The sequence below is a fragment of the Pan troglodytes genome, chromosome 1 (assembly GCF_028858775.2).
Source record: "Pan troglodytes isolate AG18354 chromosome 1, NHGRI_mPanTro3-v2.0_pri, whole genome shotgun sequence".
NCBI lineage: Eukaryota > Metazoa > Chordata > Mammalia > Primates > Hominidae > Pan > Pan troglodytes.
The window spans coordinates 48096877-48114153 of record NC_072398.2 but is presented as its reverse complement, the minus strand read 5'-3'; the positions used below and the strand labels follow the sequence as shown (position 1 = coordinate 48114153).

The 17277-nt window shown below is 55.4% G+C and overlaps 1 protein-coding gene across 4 annotated transcripts in view; it reads right to left on the bottom strand.

Annotated features, from left to right (window-relative positions):
• Window positions 1–17277, bottom strand: part of KIF21B (kinesin family member 21B) — a 54228-nt gene that overhangs the window by 10734 nt on the left and 26217 nt on the right. For 2 of the 4 annotated variants that reach the window (XM_016935407.3, XM_016935394.4), the window contains exons 15-29: window positions 15984–16183; window positions 12141–12248; window positions 11516–11584; window positions 10775–11007; window positions 10434–10581; window positions 9996–10190; window positions 9800–9901; window positions 8624–8789; window positions 8351–8402; window positions 8154–8211; window positions 6847–7052; window positions 6695–6769; window positions 4706–4819; window positions 2905–2943; window positions 825–961 (exon numbers count right to left, since the gene is read on the bottom strand). In XM_016935407.3, the coding sequence (XP_016790896.1) occupies window positions 825–961; window positions 2905–2943; window positions 4706–4819; window positions 6695–6769; window positions 6847–7052; window positions 8154–8211; window positions 8351–8402; window positions 8624–8789; window positions 9800–9901; window positions 9996–10190; window positions 10434–10581; window positions 10775–11007; window positions 11516–11584; window positions 12141–12248; window positions 15984–16183 (1902 nt within the window). The remainder of the gene's footprint in view (window positions 1–824; window positions 962–2904; window positions 2944–4705; window positions 4820–6694; window positions 6770–6846; window positions 7053–8153; window positions 8212–8350; window positions 8403–8623; window positions 8790–9799; window positions 9902–9995; window positions 10191–10433; window positions 10582–10774; window positions 11008–11515; window positions 11585–12140; window positions 12249–15983; window positions 16184–17277) is intronic. The other 2 variants (XM_016935410.3, XM_016935401.4) reach the window with 1 other exon arrangement.

Below are 17277 nucleotides of genomic sequence, written 5' to 3'. Positions count from 1 at the left end.
GACAGCTATCCCCCTACTGCCGTGGAGAGCTATATTTATGCTTGTGTTATAGTATGCATGTCTATTACAGACTAGTTCTTTCTGTCGGTAAAATGAATGAATGAATGAGTAAATAAAGAATTTTGTATTTGCTTATTGAGATAGGGTCTTGCTCTGTTGCCCAGGCTGGAGTGTAATTGCACAAACACAGCTCACTGCAGCCTTGACCTCCCGGACTCAAACGATCCTCCCACCTCAGCCTCCTGAGTAGCTGGGGCTACAGGCACATGTCATTGTGACTAATTTTTTATTTTTTGTAGAGACAGGATCTCACTATTTGCCCACGCAGGTAGTCTCAAACTCCTGGGCTTAAGCAATTCTCTTGCCTCATGCTTCCAAAGTGCTGCAATTACAGGTATGAGCCACTGTGCCCAGCCTATCTGCTGGTAAAATGTTTGACTTTGTTGCTGTAATCAGGTGAGCGTGACTTTGTAAAGTGCTGCTGCTGAGATCATAGGGAGTGCCTAGATGTATGAGCTGGGGTGATGTTGGGCAGTGCAAGTACAGGTGGGGCACCCAAGAAGCTTCCTGAAGTTTCCCTGGAAGGTCTGGAAGGAAGTGCTGGATGGAGCCACCAGGTCAGGTATGAGGGAAGGCTTGGCCAAGGATGCATGGGATGGGGGCCTTGAGCCAAGGTAAGAAACAAGGGTAGTAAGCAAATAGACCCCATATCCTCAACTCCTGGGGGCTCTATGTTCTTTTCTCCTTCACAGACCACTCTGACAAAGGAAGCAGGGGTGAATAGGAGACCCCAACCCTACCTGGCTAGTTGGCGTTCCACATACCTTTGGACCCTGTGAATAGCAACTCATCTGTGGCATCCAGGCAGAGGATGGGCTTGGTGTGGCCTTCGGCCATGGAGACACACTGCAGTGGGGCCGTCCGTGCACCCTTGGCTCCTCCAACCGGGGAGATGATGCCCCTTCCCGGGAGAGAGGGAGAGAAGGCATGCTCGTCAGCCAGGGAGACTGTGGCCAGGCTGATCAAGGCACGTGTGTGGGATGGGGACAGGGCAGGGAGGGGATGAGGACCAAATAACAGAGACTTTAAGGACTCCAGCCAAATTCCACCAAGGTCTGAGAGCCGGGAACGGGCTACACAGAGTGGAGATAGCCTGTCTTAATCAGCAATCATCAGTTGCCATCCTGAGCACTTCTGGGGAAGCAAACCCCATGTTAGGCACAGCTAGAAGGTGCAGGAGGTGTGGGCTCTGTCCACAGAGAGTTCCTATCTGACAATGTCTGACCCAGATCCTGAGATGTGAATGCGCCCGGGTCCAGCTGGGCAGGGCAGAGGCCCAGGGGCTGGAACTGGGCCCTGTAGCTTCCACCAGAAGCTGCATGCTGCTTCAGTTAACCGAGTGTGAGGGAGGGGTGCTGAGAGGGAGGGTTGCTCAGGCCGTCACCCCCATGCACCCTGATCCCAGTAAACCCTTCTGCTGGTGACTGCCTCTGAGGCTAGCATCTTCCAAGCAGAGAGCCATGTGTACACATACACACTCCTTTTGGACCAGCGGGGTCAAACTTGTGACTGGCATTTACGAAGGGCTAAATCCCTTTGGGGCTGGCTTGGCTTTGGGTAGGAGGTTTGGGGCTCTCTGGAATGGGGCTGTATGGACCTGGAACAACACCTCCTCGCTCCCATGATGCTAGGGGAGCGAGAAGGAGGCTGGCCCAAGTGAGCGTGAGGATTTTGCCACATCCAGCTTCCTGAGGTTCTGAAGATGATTTTTTTCTCGGTGAGGGGTCTTCTGGGATGAGACCCTGGCTGAGTCATGTCTGAAAATATATCCTAGCTTTGTTTCTTTTCCCAAGAGAAAGCTGCTCCTGACAGTGACTCTGGCCAAGGGTCTACTGAAATGATCAAGGTTTTGCCTGTGGCGCTTCTGGCACAGCTGCCCCCAGACTCTGCCAGGCCCACCCTTGAGGATGGTGGTCGGATACGTCCAGCTGCCAGCCAGGTGCCACACATGCACAAATAGCTCCCCAAGCTGCTCCAGCACCCTGCTTCTGACAATGGTTTGGCTTCACTGCATGGCCACAGAACTATGTCAAAGGGATCACGCTCCCCCCGATGACAGCCTGGCCAGCTGGCTAACATCTTGTGGTGGCAAAGCCTCATGATTCGCAGTAAACCAGATGTCGACACTCAGGGCTGGAGGCTCAAGGAGCTGAGACAGCCCACCAGGAGAGCCGAGGAAGCTCTCAGCCCATGAGGGTCCCTTGGCTTGTCAGGGGCTTGGGACCCCAGGTCCTGAGTCTTGCTCCTCGTTGTGCGGTGTCATGCTCGGCTGGCTGGGAGAACCAGCCTCCAGCCATCCCACAGGCTGCGGGAAGGGGAGGTACCCACACATCTGTGTGCTAACAGGTGTGGGCAAGGGGCGCTGCCCCCATGGTGCCCCTCCCAGAGCCAACGTCTGAAAAGCTCACCCCCAGCACAAGCTGAGGGAATCAAAGGACCCAGAGCACACCACCGGCACCCCCAAAAGGAGCAGCCTTCAGCATTTCCCCTGCCTTCCAGTCGTGGAGAACTCAGCCCCAGCCCAGCATCCCCTAGGCCTCCATGCTGCGCCCCTCCCTGCCCAGGTGAGGAGGGAGAAGAGAACAGGGCCTGCGACAAGCAACTGTGCACCCTCCCCAAGCCCCCAGCTCTAGCCGGCGCAGTCCAAGGCCTTGTGGCCACCCTGAGAGAGAGGAACCATGGGGGCAGGAACAGGTCTGGAGAAGGGGGCAGCAGGAAGGGGAGTGGAGGGGCCGCATGCTGAGGACACGGGTGTCAGGCGGGAGGGATGCAGCGAGAGACAGAGAAGAGAGGGTGCCGAGAGTGAGAGTGGGGAACCAAACACGAGAGACATTCTGTGTGTACCTCAGGACCTCCGACAAAGAGGAGTCGCTGTCATCAGACCTGGGGAGGGCAGAAAATTAGCTGGATTAGGGGGTGAGAGGAGACACACACAGAGGGACGCAGAAGCGGCAGCAGTGTGTGGGGTGGTCAGAGGGCAGGTTATTCTCTTCCAGGGGAGCAGAGACAGGCAGAGGAATGAGGGCCTCGGGAGAGCAGGGGAGGAGGTGGGTGGGCTGGTCTGGGAGCTGGGACTCTCCCCCAGGAGTGGGCTGCCAGGGTCTCTCGGCTGGCAGGGGAGGAGCGAGGAGGGGGCCACGGGGAGACGTGGGAGCACCAGCCCCACACATGGGGAGACGTTTCCGGGGCTGTTTGCTGGTTCCAAGCTCTCTGGCTGCCCCATCGCACAAGCTGGGGGCACCTGCCCCACCCCAGCAATGCTCATACCTGCCCAAGGCTGAAGGAAGCCATGCCTGATCCTACCCCTCCCTGGGAGCTGGCTTCTTCCAGCAATTCCTCAGGGGCTCACTTATTTACAAAGCCCACTATCCCTAGGGGGCCCACTGGGACAGTGTCTAGAAGTTGGCTGTGCACCATGCAGGCTCCAAGACCTGGACCATTGGACAAGACCAAGGCCTCCAGAAGACCATCAGGCTGGGATGGGCACAGTCCTGCCCCAATCCTTCCAAAAAGGGGACCTGTTGATTGTAACAACATGGAGATGGGCTAGGAGTGATCCATGGCTCCCCCCACAGCAGCCTGAGCCAAGATAGGTTTGGGGAAGGAGGTGTCTGGAGTGCCAGGTCTGCAGGGCTCTGACTCCTGGGCTCAGCATTCATCAAGTAGTATTTTGACCCAGGAAGGGGCATTTCTGTGGAGAGGTGGGGAGGGTGGACATCAGGCACTAGGTACAAGGACAAGTATTTTCTAGTGTGAGACTCCCCTGAAGGCCACAGCACTGTCACCCCTGGGGCAGGGAAGCCTTCAGGGAGCTAAGAGAGGAGCCCTCTTGAGGGCTGCAGAGAGCAAAACAGGACCAGGGTGGGCCCAGCAATGCTGGGGAGCCCAGAGCAGCACATGGAGGATAGGGTCCTCCCCTTTCCTGAGGCACAGCAGGCAGGGGCTGGAAGTCCCAGGCTCTGGGTGCAATTCTGCCACTTTCTAGGTGAACATCCCTGGCTCCCTCTTTGAGCCTCATTTCCTCTTATGTGAAATAGGGAAGACAATTCTCGTGGTTGTTTCATAGCCTAATGAAATCACATATATGAAAGCAGGTTGTAAAGCACAGGGAGAAAGCCTGAATGCAGGGGAGGCTGTGAACATAAACCACACCGTTAGGCAGTAGAGTCTTGCATCAGGAGCTGTGAATATAGGTGGACCTGAACCTGCCTGAGGAAGGCAATTTAGGGGTCTGGTCTCTTTCTGCTGGGAGAATGCACAGAGAGTGGAGTGGTTGAAGCTGAAGGAAGGGGCTTCAGAACAGACTCAAAGCAGCAGCAGAGGTGGATTAAAGGGCAGCTCTGGAGAGCCCTCAGGCACCGGCCCCATGCGACCAGCCCACCTGACTGCCCGGCCCCAATCCCTGTGGCCTCCTTCTTGCCCTCTCCTGAGGTCCTGGCATTCTCAGGGGAGGAGAAGGGCCCATGGTTAGTACAGGAAGGAGAGAAATGCCAGGAGAGGGCATCAGGGCCTCAGCTCTTGGAGGGGCTGGAACTTCAGGCTGGGGTTGGCTTGGCCACCTGAGCCCTCCTCCAGTAAGGACCATTCACAGGCTCCCCATTGCCACCTCAGTGCCCTCCCCGACTTGCCCTCCAGCCCCGCTTACTTGTCCAGCGCTGACCCCTGGCTCTGATTACTGGTGAGACGAGAGAAGACATTGCGGTCATTGCGGGGCCGAGTGGGAGGGGATGATGGGGGTGTGAATCCCACATCTGTGGACCTGGTGAGTCGGGACAGAGGGCAGCCTGTTAGTGACCACCCCTGCCCACAGGCCCCTACTTGGTGCTGGGCTTCCACCTTCTGCCTTGGCTGTGAGGCCCGCAGGACAGGGTCTGCTGTGCAGTATTCTCAGAGCTCAACACCCAGTGAAACTCCTGGATGCTGTCTTTAAACATCAATCCTCATCATTCACAGATTCCATATTTGGGAATTCACCTATTTATTAAAATGTATTTGTGGCCAGGTGCAGTGGCTCACGTCTGTAATCTCAGTAAATTGAAAGGCCGAGGTGGGAGGATTGCTTGAACTTAGGAGTTTGAGACCAGCCTGGGCAACGTGGTGAGGCCTCAACTCTACAAAAAGTAAAAAAATTAGGCGGGCATGGTGGTGCATGCCTGTAGTCCCAGCTACTTGAGAGTCTAAGGTGGGAGGATCGCTTGAGCCTGGGAGGTGGAGATTGCAGTGAACCCTGATTGTGCCACTATACTCCAGCCTGGGTGATGGAGTAAGACCCTATCTCTAAAAAGAAAAAAATCCTCCTGCCTCCCACCAAGGCAGGTGGCAAGAGGCCATCTTGAGCCCCTGCTTTCCCACTATTTAGCTGTGTGCCACCAAACCTCTTAATTAAGTGCATGGACCAGAAAACCCTGAAAGTCATCCTTCGATCTACAGAAGCTCTGTGGGCCTGGCCCACATGTGGGTGACCAGCTGGGGACTTCCCTGCCATTCTGCATTGATCTCTTTTTTCCTTTGAATTTCTTTCTTCTTTCTTTTCCTTCCTTCCTTCCTTTTCCCTCCCCCACTCCCCTCCCCTTCCCCCTCCCCTCCCCTCCCTTCCTTTCCCTTCCCTTCCCTTCCCTTTTTTTTTTTTTTCCTTTTCTTTTCTTTCTGAGACAGTGAGTCTCACACTGTCACCCAGGCTGGACTGCAATGGCATGATCTCGGCCCACCGCAATCTCCACCTCCCAGGTTCATGCAATTCTCCTGCCTCAGCCTCCCAAGTAACTGGGATTACAGGTGCACACCACCACGCCCAGCCAATTTTTTTGTATTTCAGTAGAGACTGGGTTTCACTGTATTGCCCAGGCTGGTCTTGAACTCCTGAGCTCAGACAATCCACCTGCCTCAGCCTCCCAAAGTGCTAGGATTACTGGCGCCCGGCCTTTCCTTTAAATTTCTAATCTTCTCTCACACCATAAGGCCTTAAAAAGACCTGAAAGCTCCCCAGAACCTATGGTCATGAAAAGGGGCTGAAGCACATCAGTGCAATGACTAATCCAAGCCACTACAAAGCCACTTGTGTTGGGTGCACATCAGCAAACAGTTTCCAGCATCTGGCTCGGCTATGCAGTTTAAGGTGCGTTACAGAAATTACATTTCTTTTTTTTTTTCTTTTTTTTTTTTTTTTGAGACAGAGTCTCTCTCTGTTACCCAGGCTGCAGCGTAGTGGCATGATCTCAGCTCACTGCAATCTCTGCCTCCCAGGTTCGAACCATTCTAATGCCTCAGCCTCCCGAGTAGCTGGGAATACAGGCATGTGCCACTATGCCTGGCTAATTTTTATATTTTTAGTAGAGATGATGTTTCACCATATTGGCCAGGCTGGTCTCAAACTCCTGGGCTCAAGTGATCTGGCCATCTCAGCCTCCCAAAGTGCTGGGATTACAGGTGTGAGCCATCACGCCTGGCCCATTTCTTCAGTCCACACCTGACAGGGTGGGGAAGGGACCATTGGGTGAACCTGAATGGCTCAGTCAAGCCGGCCCAGGTTACACTGTGTACAAGATGATCAACAGAGCAGAACATCATAGCCACTCATGTAACCAAGAACTAGACTGGTGGTGACTCTGGAGCAGATTCTAGAACATGATCTCACCTAATGGGCTGCCCTCGGTCGTAGGACTTCCTTCTCGTCAGCGGGGACGTCTCTGTGGCTCGAGATTGCCTAGGGCTACAACAGAAGAGTCCAGTGAGGCCCAGACCCAACTCCACCTCCACCCCAACCCACATTCCTGCTCCCATCCTTACAAAGTGCTGCCCCGGGTAGGCAGACTGACGGTGCGCGAGACCCTGTCCCGGTAATAGGGGTCTCGGACAGAGAAGCCCACTCCGTCCTCTTTGATCTCAACGAGGGAGGCCAGGGACTTGGTGATGTTCTTGGTGGAGATATCCAGTGGGGGGCCCAGGCACTCGGCCGACACAGCTTTCATTTGGGCAGACAGTTTGGGCTCGCTCTGGGAAAAGAAGAACAGGGTGGATCAACTTGCCCAAATTGCATGGCACATAAAGGGGAGCCAGGGGAAATTCTATTTTTTTTTTTTTTTTTTTTGAGACAGTGGTGCAAACATGGCTCACTGCAGCCTCAACTTCCTAGGCTCATGCGATCCCCTCACCTCGGCCTCCTCGAGCAGCTGAGACTACAGGCACATGCCACCATAGCCGGATCATTAAAAATTTTTTTTTCTGTAGAGATAGGGTCTCGCCATGTTGTCCAGGCTGGTCTTGAACTCCTGGGCTCACAAAATCCTCTTGCCTCAGACTCCCAAAGTGCTGGGATTACAGGCATGAGCCACCACACCCAGCCCGCCCGGAAATTCTAACAAGAGAAATGATGCCGTCTTGGCCTAAGGTAGAGGACCTGATGGAAGGACCCAGACAGACATCACCTGTGCTCCACAGCTAAACTCCCGGGTTTCTGGAGAATCCAGAGCAACTGAAATGGTTTCACGGCCCTTAGTTGGACTATGTAAACACAGAATGCCCAGCCTGACTTCTTTGCTGGTCACCAGCTAATCAGTTTACCTCAAAACTATGCATAATTTGCTATTCCCAGTCTGAAGCTTTTTCCCTCCTTGTCTCCTTAATAAACCCTGCATCTTGCTTCAGTCTAATGAAACTGATCCCTCATTATTAGGTAAACTTCCTTATTTTTGACTCCCATATGGTTGAATTGACTGTGTGCACGTAAGATAACCAGACATTTAGAGGTAGGTTTTGACTTAGAGTGTGAGGCAGAATCATGGGTGGGGGAAAGGGGATATTTTTGAAAGCAGGGCCCCTGGTTATGGTGCTGTTGCTAGCAGGGTGGCAACAGAGGCTAGCGGTGGCTCCAGCCACTTCTCCCACCTTCCACCCACCTCAGAAGGAATGGGCTGTAACAGGTTACATATCTGGACAACCCCCAATTCCAGACTAAATTTTCTTGGCACCTCCCTCCCAGCTGGGGACAACATTGTGTTGTGGCTGAGGGTGGAGCAGAGCCACAGTAAGCGGTGAACAGGCTGTGTGGAGGCTGGCCCTGCTGCACCCACTGCCTGACTTCCGGCGGGGCTCACCTTGAACTTGAAATCGTCATGGCTGGTGGAGCCTTTCATGGTGAATGACTGGGAGAAGCTGAGGAAGAAGCAGAGAGAGTTCAGGATCCTGAGGAGCCCCCAAATTCAGGCTCAGCCCTGGGACCTATGGCAACTCCTCCCACCAGCCCCAGGTACATGCTGTGAGCCAGCCTCTCACTCCCAGCTTGCAAACTCACCTGCCCTCAGAGAACTCTGAGATCTCCTCATCTGTGCTGGCGTAGCCATTCTCTGTGGGAGGGCGGGAGGGAGGGAAAGGGGTTGAGAAGCCCTGTCCAAGTGTTGGGGGAGGGATGATGGTCTCCCTCCTATATCTCACCCACTGGAATCAGACCAGGGCTCCTGGTGGGGGTTAGGGGTGGTTCTGGGGAAGTGAGGGCCTTGTGGGGGTCTGAGCCCAAGAGCACTGGAATGCCAAGGAGCTGGCAGCTTCCAACCGCCCCTACCCGTACCCTGCTGCACATTGTAGATGAGGGCCTGCAGCTCGGGGTGAGCTTCAGCCTTCTCACGCAGGGCGTCCAGGAGCAGATGGTTCTGGGAGGAGCCTGCCATATCCGTCTGCCTCAGTCGGCCCTCCAACAGCCGGATCTGGGCTTCCTTTTGTGCCACTTGCAGCCCCTGGGGGCAGGGAACAAAGCCTGGAGTTACCCCTCCTGGGGGTTGGGAGTCCCCCATATCACACAACCTGCACCCCTCAAGACACCTTGGAGTGCTCTCTTCCAGCTCCCAACATCACCCTTGTACCTGGCACAGACCTGAGAGCACTGCCAGCCCCCTTAGCTCCCACATACACACATTAAGTGAAGGTCACCTTAGGACATACCCTATTATGGGCTAGGTTATGTCCCCCCAAAACTCATATTCATCTACAGCCAAGGAGAGAGGCCCCAGAAGAAACCAGCCCTGCCAACACCTTGACCTTGGACTTCCTGCCCTCTCTTGTTTGAGGCTCCCAGACTGGTACTTGGTTATGGCAGCCCTAGCAAACTCATAAAGTCCCCAGACACAAAGCGGAGCTGAGAGGAGCTCAGTGGGGCCCAGAGGAGGGGTCAGGCAGCAGAGTCTCCTGCCTCCTTCCAGAGTTACACAGATGCACACCATGTAGGGTCTGTCCTCAGAGACCACAGGCCCCAGGAGGGAAGGAGGCACATCCTCTGCTTAGCTCTCTGTCAAGGAGAGAGAAGAGGAGCCCAAGAAATGTCGAGGGACACCTGATGTTCTGGTGTAAACCCTCCTGGGTGGAATGTGGTCTGTCTGTAGTTCCCCTACCCCCACATACACACACTTCTCCCTCCACCTCCAACAGACTCAAGCCTAGCACTGCTTTGGATAGGCTTGGGCCAGACACCCAGAGTCAACTTTAACAGAGGCCCTGTTGTGTGCCAGGTGCCAGGCCACATCCCTTACACACAGCATCTCGTTAAAGCCACGCAACAAGCTACAAGCTTGGTATGGTCGTCCTCTCAGCTTTACAGCTGTGGCATGGGAGGTGCAGAGGTTAGGCGGCTTGTCCTAGCCTGTGAGTGACGCAGGTGAGGAGGCGCCAGGCCCCTGGGCTTCACACTAGGGTATATCACAGAGGCATCTGTGCCCATAGAGCCTCCTGCCCAGGTACGCTCCCAGCTTACCTTGTCAATGGATGCCTTGAGGAAGTTGTCTAGCAGGAGGCGGGCTTCAGCCAGGGAGCAGGAGCTGATGACCACGGATGTGTCTGTGGAGTCCAGCTCCTCCTAGGACCGGGAGGCAGAGAGCCCCGTCACCTGGGGCTACCCCTGCCACCCATCTCTCCCGCCTCCGCCCCAGCAGGCCCAGCCCTGCGGATACCTTGGTCTCCTCCAGCTGCACGATGGTGGCCTGGCAGTCGGTGATGCTGTCATTGATGTAGTCAATGTTGGCTGCCAGCACCTCGATCTCCTCGGCCAGCTCCTGCAGCCCCTTCTCTTCCTCGGGGCTCTCAGCCTGCAGCCGCTCCCGCTTCCTCCGCAGTGCCTCCTGCAGGAGGAACAGCTCCTCCCTTTTCTTGGGTTAGAGGGGAGGGTGGTGATTGTGATGAAGGAGAGGCCTCAGGTAGCTGCCCAGCCCTGCCCATAGCTTCCACCACAGGCTGGCCTGTGAGGTCCCCCCAGCACCTCTGGATTCCAGAGCAGGCAAAAGGAGCAGAGGGAGGTGGGGCAGGGAAAGGTCTGAAGAGCCAGAGAAGTTGGAGGTGTCAGAGGACAGGCAGAGGGGTGGGATGGAAGAGAAGGGGGAGGCAGGGCTCACCTTGATGAGCCGCTCCATGTCAGCCTCCAGGTTGACAATGGTCATTCTCTGCATGACGATGTCAATGATCCGTCGCTCCAGGGACTGCCACTTGAGCCTTGCCGCCTTACTGAAGCTCTGGCTGGCCCCCTTCTTCTGGAACTTCTTTCTGGGAGACATAGGCAAAGGGGATTGGATGGGACTCCTTTTAACCTCTGCAGCTCCACTGAGCCCCCATCTGGAGCTGACAGCCACGGGGACCCGGAGCACTCCCCAGAGCTTCCCTCTTCCTCACCCTGGCCCTGCCCCATATTCCTACCCCCTCTGCCTGCACAGGCCAGGGGACTGCCAGTCCACCTTACCGGGCAGGACGGGTGCCATTGACAGTGGGCGCAGGATGGTCCCCCAAGAAGTGGTTGATTTTGCGGTTCCACTGGCGCACGATGCTGGAGACAGAGCGGGCCCCTGATTCAGCCTCAGATGAGGTAGTGCTGGCCGACACCTCAGCCCCAGAGTCCAGCATGGGTGGCTTTAGTCCTGCACGCCCTGCCACCCGCTCAGACATGGGCTTGGCCAGGCGCCTCAGTGCAGAAACCTGGGGCAGCAGGGAGAAAAGAGGGAGCCGGTGAGCAGGGTGGCCTGGAGCCACACAGAAGGGCCCAGGTTGGGGTGCTGGGCAGCAGGAACACAGAGGCTGCTCTGTGCTGGCCTGGGCTTGGGCTGCAAAAGGGCCAAGGGGTCTCTGTTTGATGTAACATGCACACAAAAGAGGCTGCCACCTTCTTTTTTTTAATGCACAGCTCAGGCATTTGGGAACTGGCCTGCAGTCTGCCCTGCAGCCTGAGCTCTTGTTGAGAAAGGCCCTTCTAATAGGTTGGACACAATTTGGACACCAACTATGCTTGCTGAATGGAAGGAGGGAGAGCCAGGGCCACAGGCAGGGCTTGCTTCCCCTCCCTGCCGGCTCTGGCAGAACTGGGAAATACCGCCTTTATTCCACCGCCAGGAAGTTGGAGGCCCAAAAGAGAAGGCAAGCAATGCACACATGCACGCACACATGTGCAGCAGGGCCAGGGCCTCGCCAGCCCCTCGAGTGAGCTCACCTCCTGGGTCTTCCTCCTCAGGACCATCTCCTGCTGCCGCTTCTGGGACTCCAGAGCTCGGATCTGAAACTGTGGGAGACAGAAGAGGGCTGGGCTCCACACTCAGGCACCTTAGCCCTCTCTGTCTGTGCACAGGCTGGCTAGCCCTGTAGTTGAAAGCCTGGGCTTCAGGGTGATTCTCATGCAGCCAAACTCTTGATAAAGTGGGACCCAGAGTTGAGCTCCCCTCCCCAGAGGTTGCAGTGAAAACTGCTTTCTCCACAAGGGCAATTTCCTTAGCCTCTTCTTCCCTCCAGTGAGGAGGAATCCTGGAGCGGAGGGCTCAGCCCTACTGGGGCTTCTCTGCAGGGCCTGAAGCTGCACATTTCCAGCTTGCTGGTCACCTTGGGCAAGTTCCTTCCCCTCTCCAGGGCTCAAGTCCCTCCTCTTAACATGTGGGGGCTGGACCAGAAGCCACAGGGTCTCATCTTGCTCTGACAGGCTGTACTGTCCTCCAAGCATGACCATTACCACTTAGGACAGTGGAGACTGAGGCCCGCTTGGTCAGGAGGGGCAGCCAGGTGCACCAGGAGGCTGGGAGTGCTAGGGCCAAAGGCTCCTGGGAGGCTCAAGGGCCACCCCTCACCTCCTGTCGCCGCTGCTCCTTCTTGAGCTGTGCGATCTCCCGGTTCCTCTTGGTCTCCACTAGCCGCCGCCGCTGTTGCTCCTCACGCATCTGCTTCATCAGGGCCACCTGGGATGGGCAGAGATGATGGTGGTGAGACAGGGCTGGGAGGCAGGTGGCCCACACTCTCCAGGGAGGGGCCAGCTCTGAGGGCATGGGGCAGGGATAGTGGCTAGCCAGGCAACACTGGCTCAGGGCCTGGGGGTCTGAAGTGAGGGGTTCTACCTCCCACTCCTCCATAGGAGCTTAAGCCACCTGGGCAAGCTGCCAAAAGGAGTGGCCTCACAGCCAGCCCAGCAGTGCAGGTGCCCCACTCTGCAGGGCCCAACTGTGGCCCTTGCTGCTTGGAATGCCACAGACCCTGGTGGCCCTCACCCACAGCCACTGTCCTGTGTCTGGCCATTCCAGAAACAGTCTGGGTTGCTGGAGGCAGCTAATCCTCTCCCCTGCTGAAGGCTGAGCTGCAGACAGGGCTGAGGTGAAGATCAGGGCCCTCATGGCCAGGCTCACAGTGACAGCAATAAAAACCACCATTATTTACTGAGATCCAGCTGTATGCCAGGCACCCTCCTCATGACAATCATGAGAGAGGCATTATCGTTCCTGTTTTACAAACAAGGAAATGAGCCTCAGAGAGACAAAAGGACTTAAAGTCATAAAACTAGTAATGGATGGCCATATTCCGAAAACAAATCATCGCCTCCCAGTCAGCTCTTCCTGCAGCCCCAGGGATGGCTCCATGGTAGGTCAGCAAAGCTAAGGACCAAGCACAGAGAACCTGGACCCCAGAGTTGTTGGAAATGTAGCCAAAGGCACAGAAAGCACCATTAGTGCGGCCGGAGGCGACCCAATGTGCTGGGAAGCCACTGACCTGGGGCCTTGCGGCATCTGCCTCCCTATTCCTGGTGCCCAGAACATAGAAGTGTAATGTACACAGGGCTTTGGACACCTTCCAAGTGACAGGGGCATAAGGAACACATGACAGTTGATCCTTCCTCTGCCACTGAAGCCTCGAACATCACCAGGAATGTCATCAATCTGCCCTGCCCTCAAAACAGTCAAGAAAGGAAACAGGCCGAGCGCAGTGGCTCACACCTGTAATCCCAGCACTGGCACTTTGGAGGCTAAGGTGGAAGGAATGCTTGATTCTAGGAGTTCAAGATCAGCCTGGGCAACATAGTGAGACTCTGTCTCCAACAAAAGTAATACAAAAACTAGCCCGGTTTGGTGGTGTGTGCCCATAGTCCCACCTACTCAGGAGGCTGAGGTAGGAGGATTACTTAAGCCCAGGAGGTTGAGGCTGCAATGAGCTGTGTTAGCGCCACTGCACTCCAGCCAGGGCAACAGAGCAAGACTCTGCCTTTAAAACAAAACAAAACAAAACAAAAAAAAGAGAGAAAGAAAAAGGAAATGGCATGAGGGAGTGGGCTAATGGCCAGCAGGGTCAGCTTCTTTCTGGGAGGGTGGGAGGGCAGGCAGGCTCTGTTGGGGTGAATCTGCAGAGAAGAGGAGGGATTGCTTGCTGCTGGGGCTTTGGGGTCCAGAATGAGTGTTCTCCCAAAGGACTGGAAGAACAAGTCAGACCCTTGGCTAAAAGTGGACCTGAAAACTCCAGCATCCCAGGAGCTGTGTGCAAACCCAAGGTGTCAGGTGTCTTCTGGGGTCAGGGGCTTAAGGCTTCCTGGGGAGGTGCTATGTCTTCCTGGTCAAAGACTCATCCACCCGACTTTGCATGTGTAGCCAAGCACCATGGTGGCTACCACAGAGGCAAAGGTCTCAGAACAGGTGAGCACATTCCAGGCACATGACAAGCGGAAACATGCCATGGTACCCGAGACCAGCATCACTTCGCAGGTTTAAGGTAGAAGGCATTGTGGCCTCTCCCTGGGAGACCCTGTGGCTGCAGGCCCCACCCCAGTTCCATTCTGTGAATCGCTGGGGCCCTGTAGCTGAACAGCCATGGGAGGATTCTGAGGCACTGGCTCTCACAGTGTCTGATTTGAATCCTCGGCTGCTGCACCTTCTGTCCCTCCAACAGAAAACCTAGGCCCCTCCTGGGATGACCCAAGGGTGTTCCTCTCTGCTTCTAGCTCTGGGTTCATAAGAACACTGTCAATGTGGACAGAGCCGGGCACGTGGCTGAAGGAGCTCAGCAATCCGGAGACTGAAACACAGGTCTACACATGAGCCTTCTGTCAGATGCATCTTGGCGTTACATTCTTTGCCAGGCTTCAGAGCCATACAAGGATCTTCCCTCATGAGGCTCTCCAGGGCCTCCGCAGCTGAGATGTGAGCTGGCCAGGACACGATGGGGTACCCTGCAATGGCATCAGCTGGGAACTCCCAGGGAGACAGAGTGGGGACGCACATAAGCGTACCCCAGAAGCTGCAACAGCATGTGCAGGCCCCTGTTGGGAGTGCTGCTCCACCCCAGAGATAATGAAGGCCCACCAGCCCCTCCCTCTAAACCATCAGCGGGTGCAGGGGCCCTTGGGTGATCTGGGTACTTGAGTCCACACTTGAGTTTCAACACCCCACAGGGTGAACGCACCGAAGGAGATGGTGCAAACAGGGCTCCTTGGGGCCAGCCCAGGCCAAACAGGTCTGAGCACAGCAAGGCAGGGACTTCTCCACTCTAGTCAGGTTGATGAAGCCTCCGGACCTGCAGCCCAGGCTTGGGCACAGAGCCTGCCCAGGTGAGGTGGCTGGGCCTCAATGACAGCTATGGGTCCACCACCTCTTCTCAGAATCTACATCAGCCACCACTGCATTTCCTCTCTCCTCTGCACACTGAGTCGGCTGTGAGCGTGTAGCTACCGATGGCTGCTAGATGCCCCATCAGCCCCAAGCACTGGGGAGCTCCCCTTTCCTATGTCTCTGTCCCCAAGGCCAGCCCTTCACAGCTTGCTGGGGCTGCCACCAGTGCCCAGGGCCTAGCCCAGGGCTGTGGGGATCTGGGCTCCACTGAGGGCTGAGGATCAGAGCAGGCAGGAATGTAGGACTTGGAAGGTCCAAGGGGAGGGAGGACTGAAAGGGAGCATGGATCTGCTGAGCCCCAGGCAGGAGCCAGAACACACCAGACACTGGAAACACAAGACTTGAGCCCTGAAGTCAGAAGCACAGGGGCAGGCCCCAGGCCCCAGAGACTAGAGCACTCTGAGTGGTGGCAAAGTAGAAAAGGGAGGCATTGTGCCACCCGGAACACACAGTGGCTTGGGAGCCAGAGAACTGAGTTCAAATCCCAGTGCTACCTCTTGGAAGCTGGAATTAACTTCTCTGAGCCTCACTTTCTCATACATAAAAGAATAATAATAGACTTCTTTCAAGAGGTTCTTCTAAGGACTGAATGTGATCATGCGTGTGAGATGACTAGCCTGGAGCCTGGCCATAGTAAATGTTCAAGTGATGGTAACTGTTACTATTATCACTCAGGGCCAGGTTGCACCAAATGAGAGGCCTCACGTGCGCTTTGCGCAGACCTGAAGCGAGTGTGCTGCAGCCTCCCCAACAGGAAGCAGCACCAAGTGGGGTCCCCTAAAATCCTCACCTGCCCTGAACACAACCCCTGTGCACCCCAGCATCCCCGCACACTGGCCCCACTACTGGGCAGGTTGTTTCACCTTGGACGATGCACTCAGCTAAGAGGACCGTGTCAAGGGCCAAGACAGGGTCAAACTAGGTAATGCTGTGTGTTGAGAAGAGAATCCACACTTGACAGCAATGATTATTTTTACCATGGTGAGTGGATTCTAAGAAGATGTCACAGGCACTCCAGGCCCCACTCCTCACACCCTCGGCCCCTACCTTGGCCTTCTTCATCTCAGCCACCTCGGCCTGTAGCTTCTTCAGCTCCCTCTCATAGCGCGACTGGTTCTTAAGCAGCCGGGCGTGCTCTTTCTGGGCGGCCTGCAGCTTCTGCAGGTCCCGGTTCATCTCCCGCAGCCTCTTCTCATAGTCTGCCTTGATCTTGTTGGCCTTCTCCTCAGTATAGCACTCCATGGTGCCTGAGAGCAAGGAGACACAGCTGTCGGTGCTGGGTCCCTAAGGGCTCCCACTAAATACAGGGTCATCAAGGGGGAACGCAGGAACCCTCTGTTCCAGTCTCATTGTATGACCTTGGGCAAGTCACACCCCTCTCTGAGCCTGTTTCATCATTTGAATGAGGGGGTCAGACTAGTTGATGCCCAAGGCCCCTTCCTGCTCTGACATCCTATTGAAATGGGCAGGGGTGTTTTCATCTTAAGATCTCTGAACCCCTGGTCCCCAACTTCCCACGAGGGTCCTGTAACTCACTCATGCTGGCTGGGTTCTGACCCATGATCCAGTGTTGGAGGAAAGAGCTGGGGCCCGTGGGAAGGGGAAGAGTTTGCAAGAGAAGACAGAATGGTGTGGGCCAGGGCAGAAGGAATAAGCTGATTCTCCACTCTTGGCCTCTCCTACCAGAACTACCAACAGACATCTCCAACTTAACAGGTACAAAACCCAACTCCTCATTTCTACCCCTCTCCCATCTCAGTACACAGCATCACGCTCCTTCCAGAAGCTCACACCCTGAGGCATCCTTGGCTCCCCTCTCCCTCACATCTACCTCCCAGCAAGCAATCAACAAAGCCTTCTGGCTCAACCTGAAAAACATATCCAGAATCTGACTTCTCACCACCTCCTAAGCCACCTCTCCTGGGATCTTTAGAACAGTTTCCTAAGTGGTCTCCAGCTTCCACTTTCACTCCCCCATGCAGCAGCCAGAGTAGTCTTTTAAAAATGCTTTTAAATTTGGTATCACGTAGCTCTCTTGAAACTCCACACATCCCGTCTCCCTCAGAGTATAAGGCAATGTCCTTACAATGACATTTTTTCTCCGACCTGTCCCCTCTCACTGTGCTCTAACCATCCTGGTCCCCTTATCGTTCTGCCAAAATGCCAGGCACATGGCAGCCTTATGGCCTTGGCATCTCCTGTTCCCTCTGTCTGGGACGCTCTTCCCCTGGTTGGTGCTGCTCTAGCACTATCAACTCCTTCAAGTCTTTGCTCAGTGAAGTCTTCACGACCATCCTTTAAAAAACTCCAATTCGGCCAGGCACGGTGGCTCACGCCTATA